Here is a 16,790-nt window from a genome sequence, read left to right on the forward strand (position 1 = left end):
TGTGTAAAATGTGAAGTAAAAAAACAAATCTTTTCAGTGAGTGAAACATCAGATGTATAGAGGTTCATGGGTGTCTTCTACATTATCTACATAATCTCCATTACGGAGAATACTAGTTGCTATTTGTCAACAGATCGCACACACACAGGCATAGATTTTAGCAGGATTTAATCACTATGCATCGTTTCATTGCTAGACTGTCAATACAGAAGGATTCAAAGCAATGCTGACGCTGAGAACAACTACAGAAATGTCTTTTATATATGAGCAAATGCTTCCTCAACCTTCTAGTCTCTAAAAACAGCAAGCTAATTTTACATCACATCAATACACTGACATGTCAAGATTTCTTGGGGAAATGCTCAATTTAGAATAGTTTACTTTCCCGTTTGCATCTTTGCAACAAGACAATTTTATTCCATTCACAAGTAATGCACGAAAAGTGGTTTTGATGTCAAAGATGATTTCGGGAACTCTGGTACACAAGCTGATTCTATTTTTGCCTCGATTTAACCAGTTAAGTCCCATTGAGATTAAGAATGTCCTTTTCAAAGGAGACCTAACAAAGATAGGCAGCAGGATGAGGATTTAGTATGAATTACCCTGATTTACAGTAGAATGTGATCTAGAATGTTCACCTAAAGGATCTTCATGTATTTGTCTACAAAGGGTCAATGTGCTTAGCTGTGAAGTAGGACTACATATTTATCTTCCAGCAGGACAAAGTGTAACAAATTGAAATTTTGTAGTTGAAATGTCATTTTTGCAAAGACTGTTGGATCATACAGTAGAGCTGAGAGACCATCCAGTATCTAGGTGAGCTCTGGTTAACGATTTCCAACAGAATCCCAGAATTTGCTGCAGGAGTTTCATGGTGTGCTGTGGGACTTGAGGTGTGCTGTGGGTTTTAAGGGTTTGCCACAGGGCATTCAGGTGGGTTTAGGCGTTGTTCAGGTGTTCAAGACTTGGATTCATCCGAGACATTCTATTGTCAGCAGGCTGCGGAGCAGGTTATCTGCTGGCTTTACTTGACCACTCTACAGAGGGGGAGAAAAGAAATACAAATTAATTGGATTTTTCTATTCATACAGTACACGCACACAGTGACCTCATTATTTATCTGTGGTGAGTGTCCAAGGCTTTGTCCAACTACAGCAAATCATTACGCTGTGACTGACAACACTGTCCTAAAATAGATCTGGAAACACTAGGTTAATCTTCTCAGTCACTTAAACAATCACAGAGGTGTTCCCTCAAAGATGAGCAAATGTGCCTTGCTGCCTTCCTATCTTTTCTTTTTTTCTTCATTCAACGGCTGATGAACCAGCAAGAAATCCAACCACTCGAGGATAAAAGCTCTCTTATTAAAACAATAGTAGATGCCATGTCCATTGTCATAGCATTGTTGTAAGACTTGATCTTGATTGAAACGGTAGCACCTAGAAATGGCATAAGATGGTTGATTAACAGAAAAGGTCTGCTTCTCTCAACTGACATGCAATTACGGATACAACACGTCTGAAATGTCACTAATGCCTCATGCCTGATCTATACTTGGTTGCGCACACCGATTAAACTGAGGCTGAATGGGACGTTGCATCAGAACGTCGGTCCTCCCAGAGGGACACTCACATGGAGGTCTCTTTGTAGCGGTCGAGAGCCTCCTGGGCCACCACCTCGGAGAACTTGGGGTCGGACCAGGGGATGTCTCCAGGCACGGTGAGGGTCATGGGAGGAGAGTCGAAGAGCTTCACGGACACATTGGTCTCCCCTGGAGTCTGTGCCTCACCATTCTTCTCCTCTGTGTCCCTGGAAAGAACCTGCATGTAGCGGACGGGGAAGGGAGACGTTTAGTAGTCTGTCAGTGTATACACACTAAGTATCTCTGATCTCAGCTCATGTTTAACTTTATATAGACCAGAGCGGATACAGTGCTGTATTAGACTAATTTAAAAAAAATATATATATAATTTGTGGTTTGTAGGATGTGCGCAAAAAAGACAAGGGAGGGGCAGAGCCCTTCTGCTGTTACCTATGTAAACCCCTCATTGTTAACTTGGATCTGAGAGTGTAAATATGGATCCAAATGGACCCTATTGGGTTGTTTCTGTCACTGTCTGCAAATTTGTCCACCAGAGAATGCTGAAAACTCCAAAACAAACTTGGGCAGAAACAGCCATGTGGTTAGACTATGCAGTATGCACACCTCCATGTTGTTTTGTTGTTGGGGGTAGAATCATTTTGTCTCTGTAGGAAGAGACAAAATTAGGTTCGAGGCATTTCTATTGAATTGGACAGCGTCGGGACAACATAAAAGAGGCTAGTGAAAGAGGGCCGTGTCAGGCGGAGACAAATAGAAGATGCGTCACGGCTGGGTCTGCGCCCGGCCCGCGTGCGCTCCAACTGGCCGAGCCAGCAGGGCGCCGCATCCCTCAAGTTGTTAGTTCCTGCCTGGCACCATTCACACCAGCCTGCCATGTATTTTCCATCTCTCAAGCTAGGAAGACAACAAATGAGAGAGAGGCTGACCCACACAGAGGGCCTGCCAGATGGCCGTCCAACAGGCAAACGCAGGCACCAACCTAGGCAGGCGCCTAGTGAGAAATTAAGCACTCTCACACACTGTGCATTCTAATCCATCCAATAAAAATACCTTTTAAAACAACATGTAGGGTGTACATAGTTTAGCACCATATGTCAGATGAGTCATTGTGGGCAGAGTGACAGTCAGCGTACCGTCTCAATGTGAAACATGCCATCCTTGGTTTTGGTGTCGTTGGCCAATGCTGACACCCAGCCAAACTGCCTGTTGAACAAGTCGAGGATAGAGGAGGTGTTGAGCATCTCTTCCTCAAACCTCCTCAACATTGTGGTGTACTCCTGGGTGAAGCGTTCAGCCATGGCCAGAGCCTCCTCCAGCTGCTCCTTCAGGGGCCCCTCCAGGGGGTTCCTGCCTGAACAATCTGGGGTTAAGAGACGCAATAGAAATGTCTTCATATTGTCAAGAGCTTCAGTCCAAGATGAGATATCCACCGTGTGGAAAGTATTCCCTGCTCTTACAAATCATTAACATCCTCCTAACTGGATTCCTACATACTGTACTGTGGGTGCTAATCCTGTGTGTTGGTAATGAAAATTATAAATTAATAAATTATATTAACCTGTTAGTGGTCGTCTTAAGATCGGTTTTTAATGCCATGCCCTCTTTCATCCCTTGATTTGAGTGTTGAGGGACTTGGTAAACTCTCTAAAAAAAGGTTATGTGCAAATCCAGTTTGTCACTATTCAAATATTTCCTGCTTTGCCTTACCGTCCTGACAAACTCAAAGCCTTGCTCCAGGCAGAAAGATAAAACAACAACTAAAATGTTGAGATGGTAAAATAAAAAAAGAATCTTGTTAGAGCTGGCCCTAATGGTATTAGTGACAATTCCATCACCCCACCTCCATTCAAAATAGGGGGGCTGCTTTCCAGGATGGAACGGACCGTGCTTAAGTTATGACATGCATTTACCTGTTGTCGTAAATTGGCTTACATAAAGGGAAGCAGAGTTGCTAGGGTGTCAAGAACAAAGCACAGGCTAACCCAATCAGCGGACAAAAAGTGCCTTGAGAGGTTTCTTGGAGGGACACACCGAGACCATTACGGGTATTAACATAAGGGTACTAATACAAGTTATTGGTTTTGAATGTTGACATACAAAGACTATACATCGTTTAAAAGTATTTGGCCAATATATTGTTGCTTACTACTTACTTTTTATATTTTTTTATTTAATGCCATACTTACTTCGTCATACAATAGTGTCGCACAAAAGTAGTGAAAATTGCTTTTCTGTTAAGAAATGAAGAAAATGCACAGGAAAATCATCGTACCGATATGTTGGATTTCTTTGCATTTCTGGCATTCATTGCGGAGCTTGATGCAGCCAGCTGAGTTGCGGCGTATCTCCCGGCACGTCATCTTGCCGCCACCAAAAGGCCTGGTGATCACCACATCCTCGTTCACACTGCCGTCTGATATTCAAGACACACACAAAAATTAATATAACTTTTTAACCACATGAACCCTAGCATCCCTATTCTGGGAGTGGCAAAATATGTGAATATTTGGCAAATAACAGATCTACAACCTCGATTTTCTGTGAAGAGATTTGGTGTAGGGGAAAAGGGGGGACCAAGTATAGACCCCTGGGGGACACCGGTCAACGACGTATAGGGCGTAAGTGGTTAAAAGGAAAACATTTAATTAAATTTACAAAAATATACCTTCATTGGTGGGCGCTTCCATTTCTTCGTCCATGTCCATCATTGAGCCAAACAGGTTCCTGGCCATGCCCATCATGGGGAAGAAGAGGCTCTGGAAGCCAGAGTGTGGCTCCTGCAGTGGGGAGCGGGCCACGCGGACAGGCCTATCCAGCCCCCACAGGCTCATGGGCATGCGGAACGGACCGGGGAACATACCGGTAGGAGGGTGAATGGTCCGCATGTGGTCGAACACCTGAGAGAGACAATGAAAGACACCGAGAGGCAAACCTATTATTCATCCAGCGTTTGATAGAGTTTATGGTTAAGCAAATAATGAGAATGCGTGTTTGTACAGGTTTGCATTTAAACGCATACGTAAGAGAGCTGATCAAGACGTTATAAACCTTTATTTTATTTAATGCATTATCATGTGATCTCCACCAGATGATATGCAGTTGTGTAAAATGCGAGTACAAAACTATTGTAATGAGGCTGTTTGTCTGTGTGTCTGACTACTGTATATGTACTGTATGTGTCACGCTTTCTGCTAATTTGTCCATCAGACTCAGAGGGTGCTGAAAACACCAGAAACAATCCTGGGCTGAAACCGGTGTATAGATTGTCACCAAATCTCTCTTCCATAACCAAATTATGAATTGTCACCAAATCTCTGATCTTCATTTTTATTCTACTAGGAACAGAAAGAAGTCACATAAGATGAGGTCAGGTGAATACTATATATATATATATATATATATATATATATATATATATATATATATATATATATATATATATATATATATATATATAAAATAATAAACTTTATTGATCAGTCTTTGTATATCATCGTCGTGCAGAAATGTGTCTTCATACTTCATCGTTCTATTTAATAAATGAATTCCCTATGAAGATGTCAAAAGCAAATCAAGATTTTTAACAGTTTGAGACATACTGTCAAGAATTCCCCCCAACAGCAACAATATGTCTTATGTTTACTGTGCTGGAGTGTCCATCACCTTCATACTGTCCAGGAAGATGCTGTCCACACTGTCAGCCACTACAGAGTATTTGTCCTCCAGGTTGTGGAACTGTTCAGTCTGTCTCTGGCCCTCTCTCTCCAACACGTTTATGTTCTCCCCGTTCACCCAGATAGAGAATGGAGATGTCCTGTTCAACACCTCCTCCAGCTGGAGAGGAGAGGAGGTTATAGGACAGGAGATAATGGATCAGTATTTACACAGTTGTAATTTTAGCAACTTTATCATGCATAAAAATGATAAAGGGGAGAGAGTGATTACTGAATTAATAGATTAATGTGTGGTAAATGGTCTGCATTTTTATATCACCTTTATCCAAAGCGCATTACAATGTGCATTACATTCACCCATTCACACACTAACGGCGGAGGCAACCATGCATCGAGAGCAGTTAAGGGGATCAGCTCCAAGGCTGAAGGACACTTCGACACAAAGCCAGGAAGAGCCAGGGATCGAACTGAGAACGTTCCGGTTCTCAAGCGGCCACTCTACCTGCTGAGCCACAGCCATATACAGTAATCGTCTTTTCCTGTGCTAAATATGTTGCAAACATAACACTATAAAATAACACTGCCTTTGTGCAGTGTTAGCTTTGTTTTGCGTGTAGGAAAGAGAGCATTCCATTCTATTGAGGCCACTGTGCAGAAAGGTCGAGATTATAATAATAAAGCCTTATGTGGTAGAACGATGTGGTGTAAGGTGTTTGTGAAGAAAAGATAATGGCAGCTCTGTCTGATGAATGTTGCAACTAACCAATTAGAGCTCAACCGATGCCACATTTTTGAAACTTTTTGATTAATATTGAAAACTTTTCAAACTTTCCAAAATAGGGGTACCAGGTTGAAAGTGGTTAAAAATCGGAACACACCGGCTGCATAATTGATGATACCAATGTCGTCCAAATAATGGCCTATATATGGGCTATGTTAATATATCAGTCTGGCTCTGTAACTAATGAAAGGAGAGACCCTGGGACTCCTCAGAGATGTCAAGACACGCTCTCCAATACTTGCGAAATATGAAACCAGACAAATTGATTTGTAAATCGTTGCTGTTGATCAGAAACCTCAAATCTCTCCGTTTCAACATTTTGCCTTTTTTCGTAAATGAATGCCCTACTTCATCATACAAGAGTGATACACAAAAGTATTGAAAATAGCAGGTCTACAAGCTCACAATGTGTCACGATACAACCCATTGTGAGTTTGTAGATCATTTTCACTTTTAAATGTTTTTGAAATAATAATAAAAAACCAACGGTTTTGGACAAATAAGGTTCGGCGTCAAGTATGCGCGGCGACCCCACTCCGCCCCCCCCCCCTCCCCCCCGCGCCAGCCCACGCCGGCCCGTGGACGGAAACTTGTACTGGTTTTCCACATGTACTGTAACATATAGGACACCAGTTTTGCAATTATTGTCCTGCTCTGTTATGTTTAAAAAAGAAAAAATCGATATGAATCGATGTGAAGTGGGCGGTGTGGTCATCACAGTGGTCATCATAGTGATGGAAGCTCACTTCCAAAAAAATATATTTTTGGAAGTGCATAATCCTATTTAATCCTTATTTATAGTTATTAATGTCATCATGTGTCTCGCTAGCCAATCACAGTGCTGAATAGAGTCAGCCAATAGAGTCAGCCAATCACAGTACAGCTAGGGGTCTACTAATGGGCCAATCACAGTGCAGGAAACTAATACTAATGAGGTGTCCCAACCCCACTTATAGGGGCGGCTACACCGCCCAAAAAATAACTTGGAAAGAGAAAGAAAGATGTTTAGAGTTTAGGGTTACAATTAAGAAAATATCCAGAGTATGGTGTGTGTGTGTGTGTGTGCTTGCGTGCATGCGTGTTTGTGTTTGTCCTGACCTGACGTCCCACCAGTCCAGCGCCACTGCTGCAGGTTCTGGAGTAATATTTGATGCAGGTGTTCTTCAGGCAGGGCTTACACTCCTCCCATAGAGCGTGCATGGTCTCATTGCACACCTCCTCCTCCTGCTCCAGCTTGGACTCCATCTGCTGAGCCTTACGCATCGCCTCCTGCACAGAGGAGAGAGAGAGAGAAGGTACCATAGTTAATCACTCTGCACTGGTTTGTTGCATACTTGGTTCTGACTTATTCTTTTTTTCTTTTTTTGCAGACACTTGTAAGCAAATAATACAAATCTGTATTTTGTGTTAAATTACTGATTTCATCTGTAAGTAGCTGTGTAATAGCGAGTAGATGATGTACAGCGAGCCTGTCATTGGTGATTAGGTTTCTAACTAATCTCTCTCCTTTCCTCTCCTTTCCTCTGGAGACATGCACTGTACCTCCTTCTTTAGCTTGGTCTTCTCCAGGTCTTCGAGGAACTTCTTGTGGTCCTCAGAGGACTTCTCCATGACGTTCTTCATCTCCTTCACTCCATTGATGGCGTTCTCTATCTGCTTGTCCAGATACTTCTCACCCAGCTGAGAGATCTCTGCGGAGAAAGGAAATTGGGATATACTGTAGGTTATGTCTGTGCTGCGTGTGCGTATGTGTGTATGTTGTTTGTATTAGTGTGTCAATCCACTTTCCACACATCATGCATGTGCAAAATCCTGCATATAAACATCTGCGCAAAATCTAAACAATAAACTTATCAACATCACCCAACAAGATGACATGTACTGCATAATCAATAAACGCAGGTGGACCTGGATTGGCCATGTCCTCAGAATGGACATCAACGCGATCCCAAGAGTCGCATTACTGGACCCGAGAAGGCAAAAGAAAGAAAGGAAGGCATAAGACGATAAGAGAAGGAGCTCCAGCACCACCATCAGAGCTGGGGGACCATAGAGAAGATGGCCAAAGACAGATGCAAGTGGAGAAACTTTGTTGCTGCCCTATGCTGCCCTAATGGGGTATAAGTAAGTTAAGTAAAATAGTGTCCTAAGAAATCCCCCATGACAGATTTCCATAGATAGAGAACATGCAGAGATGGAGCTAAACACACTAATGTTCTGAATGCCTGTATTCCCCACCCGTTACCCCTAAACCAGTACTGGTTCCCAACACTGGTCCATTGGGGACCTCTCAGGTACCACTGGTTTTGTATACAGTGTTACAAGTTTTCCAAGTCTAACTAGTCCTTAATTGTGCACTTCCAGATTTTACTGTGTGCCCTAGAACAGGGGTCGTCAACGTTTTTCAGGCCAAGGACCCCTTAGCTGAGAGAGAGATGAAGCAGGGACCCCCTACTACATTGTATAAAATTGTGCTGCAGATTAAACGTTTTCATTAATTTCATACATGGCTTCATAAATTAGTTTGACAGCACTATCATCAGTATTTTGAAAATTAATGTAGTTTTGTTTACACATCTTTTCTATTATTCATGCTAATGTGAATTTTCAGACAGTTTGTAAACCCTCAATATGTAATCAACTTGACTGTTGCCTCTGTACTTGGTCTGCTCTTTTTTCCTCTACACCATCTCTCTGAAAATAGGGCGTTGTGAGCTTGTAGATCTGCTATTTTCGGCTAATGTTCTCACACAAAGATGTGGCAGACCCCCCTGTAGTAACTCTGAGAATCCCCTAGGTGTCCCGGACACCCTGTTGAAGACCCCTGCCCTAGAACTTACGGTTGAGGTCTTCTTTAGAGGGAGGCAGGATACAGTTGACAGAGGCCAGAGTCAGGGCCACCACAGCCAGAGACTTCAGTGTCGCCTTCTTCTTCATCATCATCATCAGCATCAGCATCCTCTCTGACTAGATCGGGGCCAGCAGGCAATGCAGATGAATGGAAAGCTGAGAAACACAGAGACGTAAGTACAGGGGAAAGCAAATGCATTGTATACACACATACACAATCATAAGCACACAAACCATCACCCATTATGTGGTGTAATTATACATGCGTAGAAATATCTAATAAAGTTTGCCACAGAGAGAAATGACCCAACCTGGACACACACACACACACACACACACACACACACACACACACACACGCGCGCGCGCACGCTTCCTTGTAAACCATACATAAGCACAAAATTGTTGAGGAAATTGTTGAGGAAAATATGCTATGATGTATCATCTCATCTGTGTGAGCTTAGCCAGACGATCAGAGATGTCCGCCTACTGATACATCTGGTGACATCTATATTCAATGAATGGGCTAAAACTGTGTGGAAACAATTCAGAGATTGAAAAACAGCATTGCAGGAAACAAAGCAAAGACTTTAGGTCGGTCTGGCCTTCATAATGGGAATGGGACGGTATCAGGATTGGTTTTCAAAGCAGTGGGCGTACAGTAGGTTTGTTCTCCAGATGTGTTAGCAGGTGCAGATCTCTCATCGTCTGGCTATGCGTGACTAGTGTGTGAGCTCATCCCTTTCAGCCTCTTGACCGTGGTGTTGTTGTAATGTTACCATGTCTCCACTAGAGGGGGTGATGAATAACATCCATAATAAACCACACAGAGCTATGCAGCAACTCACAACCATACTGTATTCTCATATTTGCTGCACACTGGCTTACCTGGTAGTTAAATTACTATAGTGGCATGTTCGCACAAACTTAAAAAATTCAAATGTTCTCCGTCCTGTTTCCCATTTGTGTTTTTTGCAGGACAGAAAAGAGAGAGAGAGAGAGAGAGAGAGAGAGAGAGAGAGAGAGAGAGAGGTTTTACATGCCCCATAAATTCAAACGCATGATGACAAAACTATGCTTGTGCTTGTGCAACTGCATTGCACAAATTAACAAAGAACACCACCTTTACATCACTTCCCTAATGTTAAATCCAGGAGGGGGGCTGTAGAAAAAATCAGACAGAAAAAAAGGGTGATATAAGGATGTCTTCTGAAGTTCTGACAGATTAGATCACATTCTGTCCTGTGTGTGGAATGGAATGGAGAGAGCTGCTTGTCATGCAATTCTCTCTCTCGCTCTTTCTCTTTCTCTGTTGGTCTGACTGTCTCTCTTTCTCTGTTGCTCTCTCTCTCTCTCTCTCTCTCTCTCTCTCTCTCTCTCTCTCTCTCTCTCTCTCTCTCTCTCTGTGTCTCTCTCTCTCTCTCTCTGTGTCTCTCAGTCTCTTTATGACTGCAATCTCTGTTGATTATTTGTACTACCTCATCAAATCATCCTCTCAATGCATGGGATCTCAAAATGTGTAAGCCTTAGAGCTACAGTTAATCTTTTAAAGTTACACTGTTGTTGTTCGTTTAAGAAAGGCCGTACCAATAGGAAACAAGAGCTCAAAATGATCTTGCGGAAAAAGCTTGTACTGTGGCTTAGCTGATGAAAGAACTGGAAGTTCTTTCTTTGACTTCTAGCAATACCTACTTCTCCAATGAGGGCTTTGCGCAGCTGTGTCTGACTCTAATTTGTACTATAATTATCGTCAGTTCAAGTTAACTTCTTGACACATTCGTACTAAAGTAGCAGCATTCTGTGTGAATCCATCCTATCAGAAGTTAGAAAAGGTTTCCACAACTAAATCATAAGTGCTTTACAATTCACTGCAACGTTCATGTAACCAGTGTGTCATATGGCCAAAGACAGTGGCTCAATATTTATTAATAGCATTTTGATAGCCTGCGCCCTCCCACTGCACACTGTCCCAGTTTCCAATGCCCCATTTTAAGCTGTTTAGAAAATGTTATTGTAATGTAATCTCATCCGGAGCAACATCACACATCACTGAACCTGTGAGCCATATGTTGTGAACAATGCTCCCTGTGCTAAAACAGTGTTCAGTTGGTTCAGAATGGCTTCAGCTACTTAATCACTCTACTGTCCTTGCTGTCAAAACAAGACTCCTCCTTCTGTACAGCTTGGTCTTTAAACAAGACCAGTCCAGTGTCCTTCCGCTGTCCTAGGGCCAGTGGAAGTCAACTCATGCTGGGCAGGAAGAAAATGTCCCAATTCTGTCCTAAATGGCTCGCGGTTCAAGGATGATGCATTGGCTGCAGCCGCTTGTACAATGAGGTTAGCTCCCGTGCGACAGTTAACTGGTAAGCCAAGGCGGTGAACTGTGACATGCAGGGTAAATTTAGGAGCAACCCTTTGGAGGATTCACAAAACGTTTTCTTCATTGCCCTTTTATTTTGCTAATACAGAATGAGCGGAAGGGAGGGCAGGAGTTAGTAAATTTGGAGAACAAAGAGACAGAGTTTATAGAGGGCAAAGAATGAAGAAGTACTGAGAGAGAGAGAGCAGGGGGTGACATGACTCATGTTTTTTCAGCTAAAACAAAATAGGCCTACTCACTTTTCAATCAATCAATTCTTCTTCCCGCATCCGTTCTCAATTTCATTTTTTTGGACAGTCATGCCAACAAAGCATCTTTAAAATGTATATTAGCTGAGACAGCAAGGGAGAGATAGAAACCAACACAGAGAAAGAGATGGACAGAGGCATAGACAGAATCAGTTGGTATTGGCTCTTTGCTTAATTTCAGCAGCAGGGGTCTTGGTTACACAAGGAAAAGAATGCTAGCATATACTGCCATACCCAGGCAACACTGTTCCAATCCAGATGTTGACCACGTGCACATGCAAGAACAACAAATTGTGAGTTTGGTTCTAACTGACACAACGTTTAAAGCAAAACTCGGATCCCATTGTGAACCTAATGTTCAATTGCTAACAATTGAATAACAATAATAGTTATAATCATGATTGAAATACAACCACATTTTAAAGATGCCTCTTCTGTGGGCTTACTGGGCTATGGTACAGATAGGAGATAAGGAAACTGTGATTGCTGTCTCAGAGCACTGGCTTAATAGTCTACCAAATCCAGCATTTATGATTTAAGTCTGACACTGGGGTAAGACAAATGTTAGCTGGTATATTCACAAAGACTCCTAGAGCTCTAAAGTAGGACATTCTCTCCACAGGGTGCTTGACCTCGGCATGAGAGGATTTCTTCTGTGTTAAAGCCTTTCTGATGGAGCAAAACATTGTTATATAAGGATCAGAGACCTGTGAGGCTGTGACTGCTCTAGGTTGATTAGTGAGTTGATTTCTCTCTGCTATACATTCGGCTACAGTCAGGGTTAATTTTACTCAGGGACACTAGCCCTGTAACAGTGCTTCATTGAACGCTTATTGTCTCCGCCAGGCCGAAAGGCATGGCGAGAGAGTATGTTTTACCCCCTGTCCGTCCGTCCGTCCGTGTGTCCGTGTGTCCGTGTGTCCATCTGTCTGCGAGCGGCTAATCTCCGGCACCGTTGGCCCGGTCGCTGCGAAACTGTGCACACACACTCCATGGATGCCAATTCAGAACCTCTGCCCCAAATGTTTTACATGGCCCTATTATAGCGCCACCAGGAGGCCGATTTGTGCAAAATCTGATATTTGATATTACTCCTACAGATTTTATCCAAACATCACGCAAATCAGTACACGGTATCTCTATAGTCATGTGATCAACACAGATCTGTCTGATTTTCCATATTCCATCCTGATTGGCTAAGGTTGGCTTCCAAAGTTTGCAGGATTGGTCCATTTTGAACTAAATGCCTCAAATCATGAACGCAGCTTGCGATTTCCGTGAAATTTCATACGCACATTCCCACTAGGCCGAGGGAGAAATGCCACTTGAAATTTTTTAAATCAGCCTCATGGTGGCGCTATAAAACGCCAAATAGCGTTTTTAACTGTAACCTGCGTGAAACTTTTAACGCATACTCCCTATAGGCCAAGGAAAAACATCTGCCCTGCATTTTTCACATTAGCCTTTTATAGCGCCACCAGGACGCCGACTTATGTAAAACACCATATTTTGAAATTAAGCCTTCAGATTTTATCCAAATTTCACGCAAATCGGTACACATGATCTCTATAGTCATGTGATTAAGATGGATCCGTTTGATTTTTCATATTCCATCCTGATTGGCTAACATTGACATCTAAAGTTTGCAGGAGTGGCCCGTTTTGAACAAAATCATGAACGCAGCGTCCGATGCGGTGGAACTTTGCACGTACATTCGCACTACGTTGAAGAACAAACACCACCCTTTTAACATTACCCTATTATAGCACCACCAGGAGGCCGATTTTTCTTTTTTATATTACTCCTACAAATCTTGTCCAAACATCATGCAAATCAGTACACATTATCTCTATAGTCAAGTGATCAAGATGGTTCCGTACGATTTCTTATATTCCATCCTGATTGGCAAATTCTGAACATTGCTGGCCCACAATAACCTACCTGACCTGGCGGAGACCTGTGCTCCGAGGAGCACTTTTTCTAGTTTTTCTTTCTTTTTTCGACTATTTCCCATTAGGGGTCGGGTCGCCAGCGGATCATCCTTTTCCATCTCTTCCATGTCCTCTGGAAGAGGACGCCAATAATCTAGTCTCGAGGCAGACTCCCAAGAGAGAGTCTGGCTTGAGAGACTACCAATAATCAATACTCAATTTTGTGACCAAACAAAAACCTTGGAAAACAACAATTTGCTTTGTGTCAATTCAAAAGAATTGTCACTTGTAAAACTTAATAAAACTGAAAAATGTGTGGCACGTAAAACACCATATAGCTCTAATCTGTAATGGCATCAATTTCTCCATGAGAGATGATGTTGGCTCAACATTTTTGCATCAAAATAACTGTTTTAAACTAGAAACTATATCATTGGGAAATCAGCGAGGGCAGTGGCAGTGTCCACAGAATGAATGAATGAATCTATGAATCTAAATCAAACTGCAATTCAGTCACTGTTATTGAAGTAGCTCCAAAAAGGAATATGACTGAATACTACATTGCATTGCATAAACTTTGTGATTTGAGAAGAAAGATCTGTATACAAATGCAAATCTTAAACTTCTTCCCTCCATGTGCTGTGTTGTTTTTGTCCGTCAAAGGTATAGGCCTACTTTGAAATGAAAAAAAACAACAACACCCGAGTTCAACAGAATGTTTTTAACATTAGTCGCAAATGCGTGTGTTTAAAACCTAAATTGCAGCGACGTATCTTGAATCCCTTTAATGTGTAATCCAGTTGTTGTTGTTGTTGTTGTTGTTGTTGTTGTTGTTGTGGTCCTGACCACTGACTGGTCTGCAGCTGAGCCCACACCCATGAGTAAGCACTATAATACACTAGCTGTCTCACACAGACATGATGTCAGTGTTTGCGCACTAGCTAAATGTTTACATCATTGAGAAACCATTCAAACTGAAGTTCACACACAGCACACGATACAGATCTATTCTATTGTGCACACTGTTGCATTCTGTTATTGTAAAAAAAAACTTCTGTAGCCTACTCGTTAGAGAGTATTTTTAAATGTATTGCAAACGCGCACAGGCACAGATGCAATAATTGCATCTGTGCCTGTGCGTTTGCAAAACATAAAAATACATTTAAAAAAATGCAATTGCTTATCCATAATAATGCACAGCTTGTTTTCTTGAAATGTGTTAGTAGACTATTAGTCTATACTGCCACATTTCAAGAAAACAAGTAATGCATTGTATTATGTGCACCACTCAGTTCCCACGTAATGAACAGAAGCACTCACAATGAAGAACAAGGTTTTGTCAACATCCAACCCACATGCATCAACATGAAAAAGACCGCAACTCTCCTTTACACGTACGCACGCACTAACTCACCTCTCCGAAGTCCGTGTCTCTTCTCCACGGTGGAAGGCAGCGCTGTTAGCCTGATCTCCCGCTAGGGCTTTTATAGTGGCGGGGGGCGTGTGTGTATGTGTGGGGGGGAGGTTGAGTCACTGTGAGAATGACACCGCCGTGCTGCTGGGATGGGGATGGAGGACTTTTCCAGAAGTTGTGTAATTTATGGCTCAGCGGTCAAGGCTGCGGGGCTGCGGCACGTCCACCAGGGGGCACTGTGCGGCTTTTGTTTGGCTGGGGAAATATAGTAGCCTGATGTGTGCTTGCTGTTTGTTCAGGACAGGTACTATTAGGCAGTAGCCAGGTACCACTCTCTCTCTCTCTCTCTCTCTCTCTCTCTCTCTCTCTCTCTGCAATTCAATTAAAATCAGTTAAAGTAAATTCAAAGGTTCAAATGGGGCTTAATTGATAGCATTATTTGATTGATTGATTGAAAATTTTATTAGGCAAAAGAATGTAAAACAACACAGTTACATTAATAATTCTTTTGTCTAAAAGGTCCGGCCAAAAAAGTCCTTGCGGACTTGTTTCCGTTGAGGTCCTTGAGTTAATTTCATAGACATATATAGTAGCAACCAAACAGTTCAAAAATCAACATGAAAATACAGATAATACAGAAAAAATACCACTATGTACAAAAAAAAGCATTTAAAAAATATATGTACAAAAAAAGGGGGGGGGAGCATGGAAAAATAAAAATTATATACAAAAAAAAGCATGAGGAAATACAAAATATGTACAAAAAAGAGGAGGGGGGGGGTCGTCTGTCTACAGGGAAACTGGTACTAGCTCCTCTTTCGGCCTCCAGAAAGATGGGTTTTTAGGGCTGTTTTGAATGAGCCCAGCGAACTGCATTTTTTGAGGGATGGGGTTAGACTATTCCATTCCTTGGTGGCTGTGCTATAGAAGGAGAATTTGCCCATGTTTGTTTTATGGGTGGGTGGTACCAGATTGTTGTTTACGCTCCCTCTAGTTTCGTGGCCGTGGGTGTCACTAACTTTTTCGAGGTATTTATACAGATATGCGGGTATAGGGGGCATATCGGGCAAATCTGCATTTACAATTTTGAAGACCAGACCCATTTTTAGTTGTTTAACCCTGTCTTCATTATGATAAAACAATGGAAATGGCATGTCGATGATTTATGGTGGTGGTTGTATTCCATTGGCACTGAAATCTTGCTGCTGTGTTGTTTACACATTGCTGTACTTCTGTACATCAGATATGGACATTTTTGTTTATAGATATGTTGTCAACATGTGTTTCGGTGATTGTAATCTGTGGGAAGTGTCTGATGTCTCCGTACAGTTGGCAGGCAGTTAAAGCTCGGTTTCTACCTCATTTTGTCTGTCTTATCTTGGGAGTCAGGTCTGCCTGCATGTGGTGGCTTCTCTCGATGGAGAGTCTATTTTCACTCAGTCTGTACTCTGTACATATAGGATTTCCTTTGTTCTAGATCAGTCCGTTCTCAGGTATTCTACCACTGTGTTGAGGGCCAAAAATAATTCAAATTTGCTATGCTGGGTTTTCGTTGATTCTTTCCAATGTGTAATATAGTTTTCTTATTGGTTTCTTATTTGGTTTAGTCCAGAGGGATTTCTGTCTGGTGGCTCTGCTTTGTGTTTGGCTTTGAGTCCCTGAACTGTCACTTTCATTTAGGAGATTATAACATTTAAATGCTCTCTTTTGAATTTTGATGAATAGTGGGTATATATCTTCCTAATTCTGCACTGCATGTGTTGTAAATCCCCTCCTGCCCAGTCCTGGGTGAGTGGAGCCTGAGATTGGGCACTTAATAGACACAGCTGCATAGAACTGAGTAGAGTTTATTATTAGCCTCACCTGCATTGGTTGTTTGTAGAAGACCTTCAAAATGCACTCACTCCAT

General features: G+C 42.2%; 1 protein-coding gene across 1 annotated transcript; it reads right to left on the minus strand.

Moving 5' to 3' along the window:
- Positions 1-151: 151 nt before the first annotated feature.
- On the minus strand, positions 152-14,969 carry clu (clusterin). The gene is made up of 10 exons (XM_080454057.1): positions 14,882-14,969; positions 8,899-9,064; positions 7,601-7,749; positions 7,157-7,327; positions 5,267-5,437; positions 4,269-4,500; positions 3,876-4,016; positions 2,737-2,963; positions 1,633-1,820; positions 152-1,037 (listed from the first exon to the last, which is right to left on the minus strand). Exons 2-10 carry the CDS (start codon positions 9,014-9,016, stop codon positions 1,025-1,027), a joined length of 1,410 nt encoding a protein of 469 aa, XP_080310183.1. The 5' UTR covers positions 9,017-9,064; positions 14,882-14,969; the 3' UTR covers positions 152-1,024.
- Between the last annotated feature and the right edge of the window lie 1,821 nt (positions 14,970-16,790).

This window comes from Gymnoscopelus braueri (genome assembly GCF_963280865.1).
Source record: "Gymnoscopelus braueri genome assembly, chromosome: 16".
Classification (NCBI taxonomy): domain Eukaryota; kingdom Metazoa; phylum Chordata; class Actinopteri; order Myctophiformes; family Myctophidae; genus Gymnoscopelus; species Gymnoscopelus braueri.

Excerpts from the sequence above, each read along its gene's own strand:
- clu (XM_080454057.1), bottom strand. The coding sequence starts at position 9,016 with ATGCTGATGCTGATGATGATGATGAAGAAGAAGGCGACACTGAAGTCT. Across the intron at positions 7,328-7,600 it reads AGACCAAGCTAAAGAAGGAG|GAGGCGATGCGTAAGGCTCA; the intron begins GTACAGTGCATG and ends TCCTCTGTGCAG. Across the intron at positions 4,017-4,268 it reads GGAAGCGCCCACCAATGAAG|ACGGCAGTGTGAACGAGGAT; the intron begins GTATATTTTTGT and ends CTTGAATATCAG.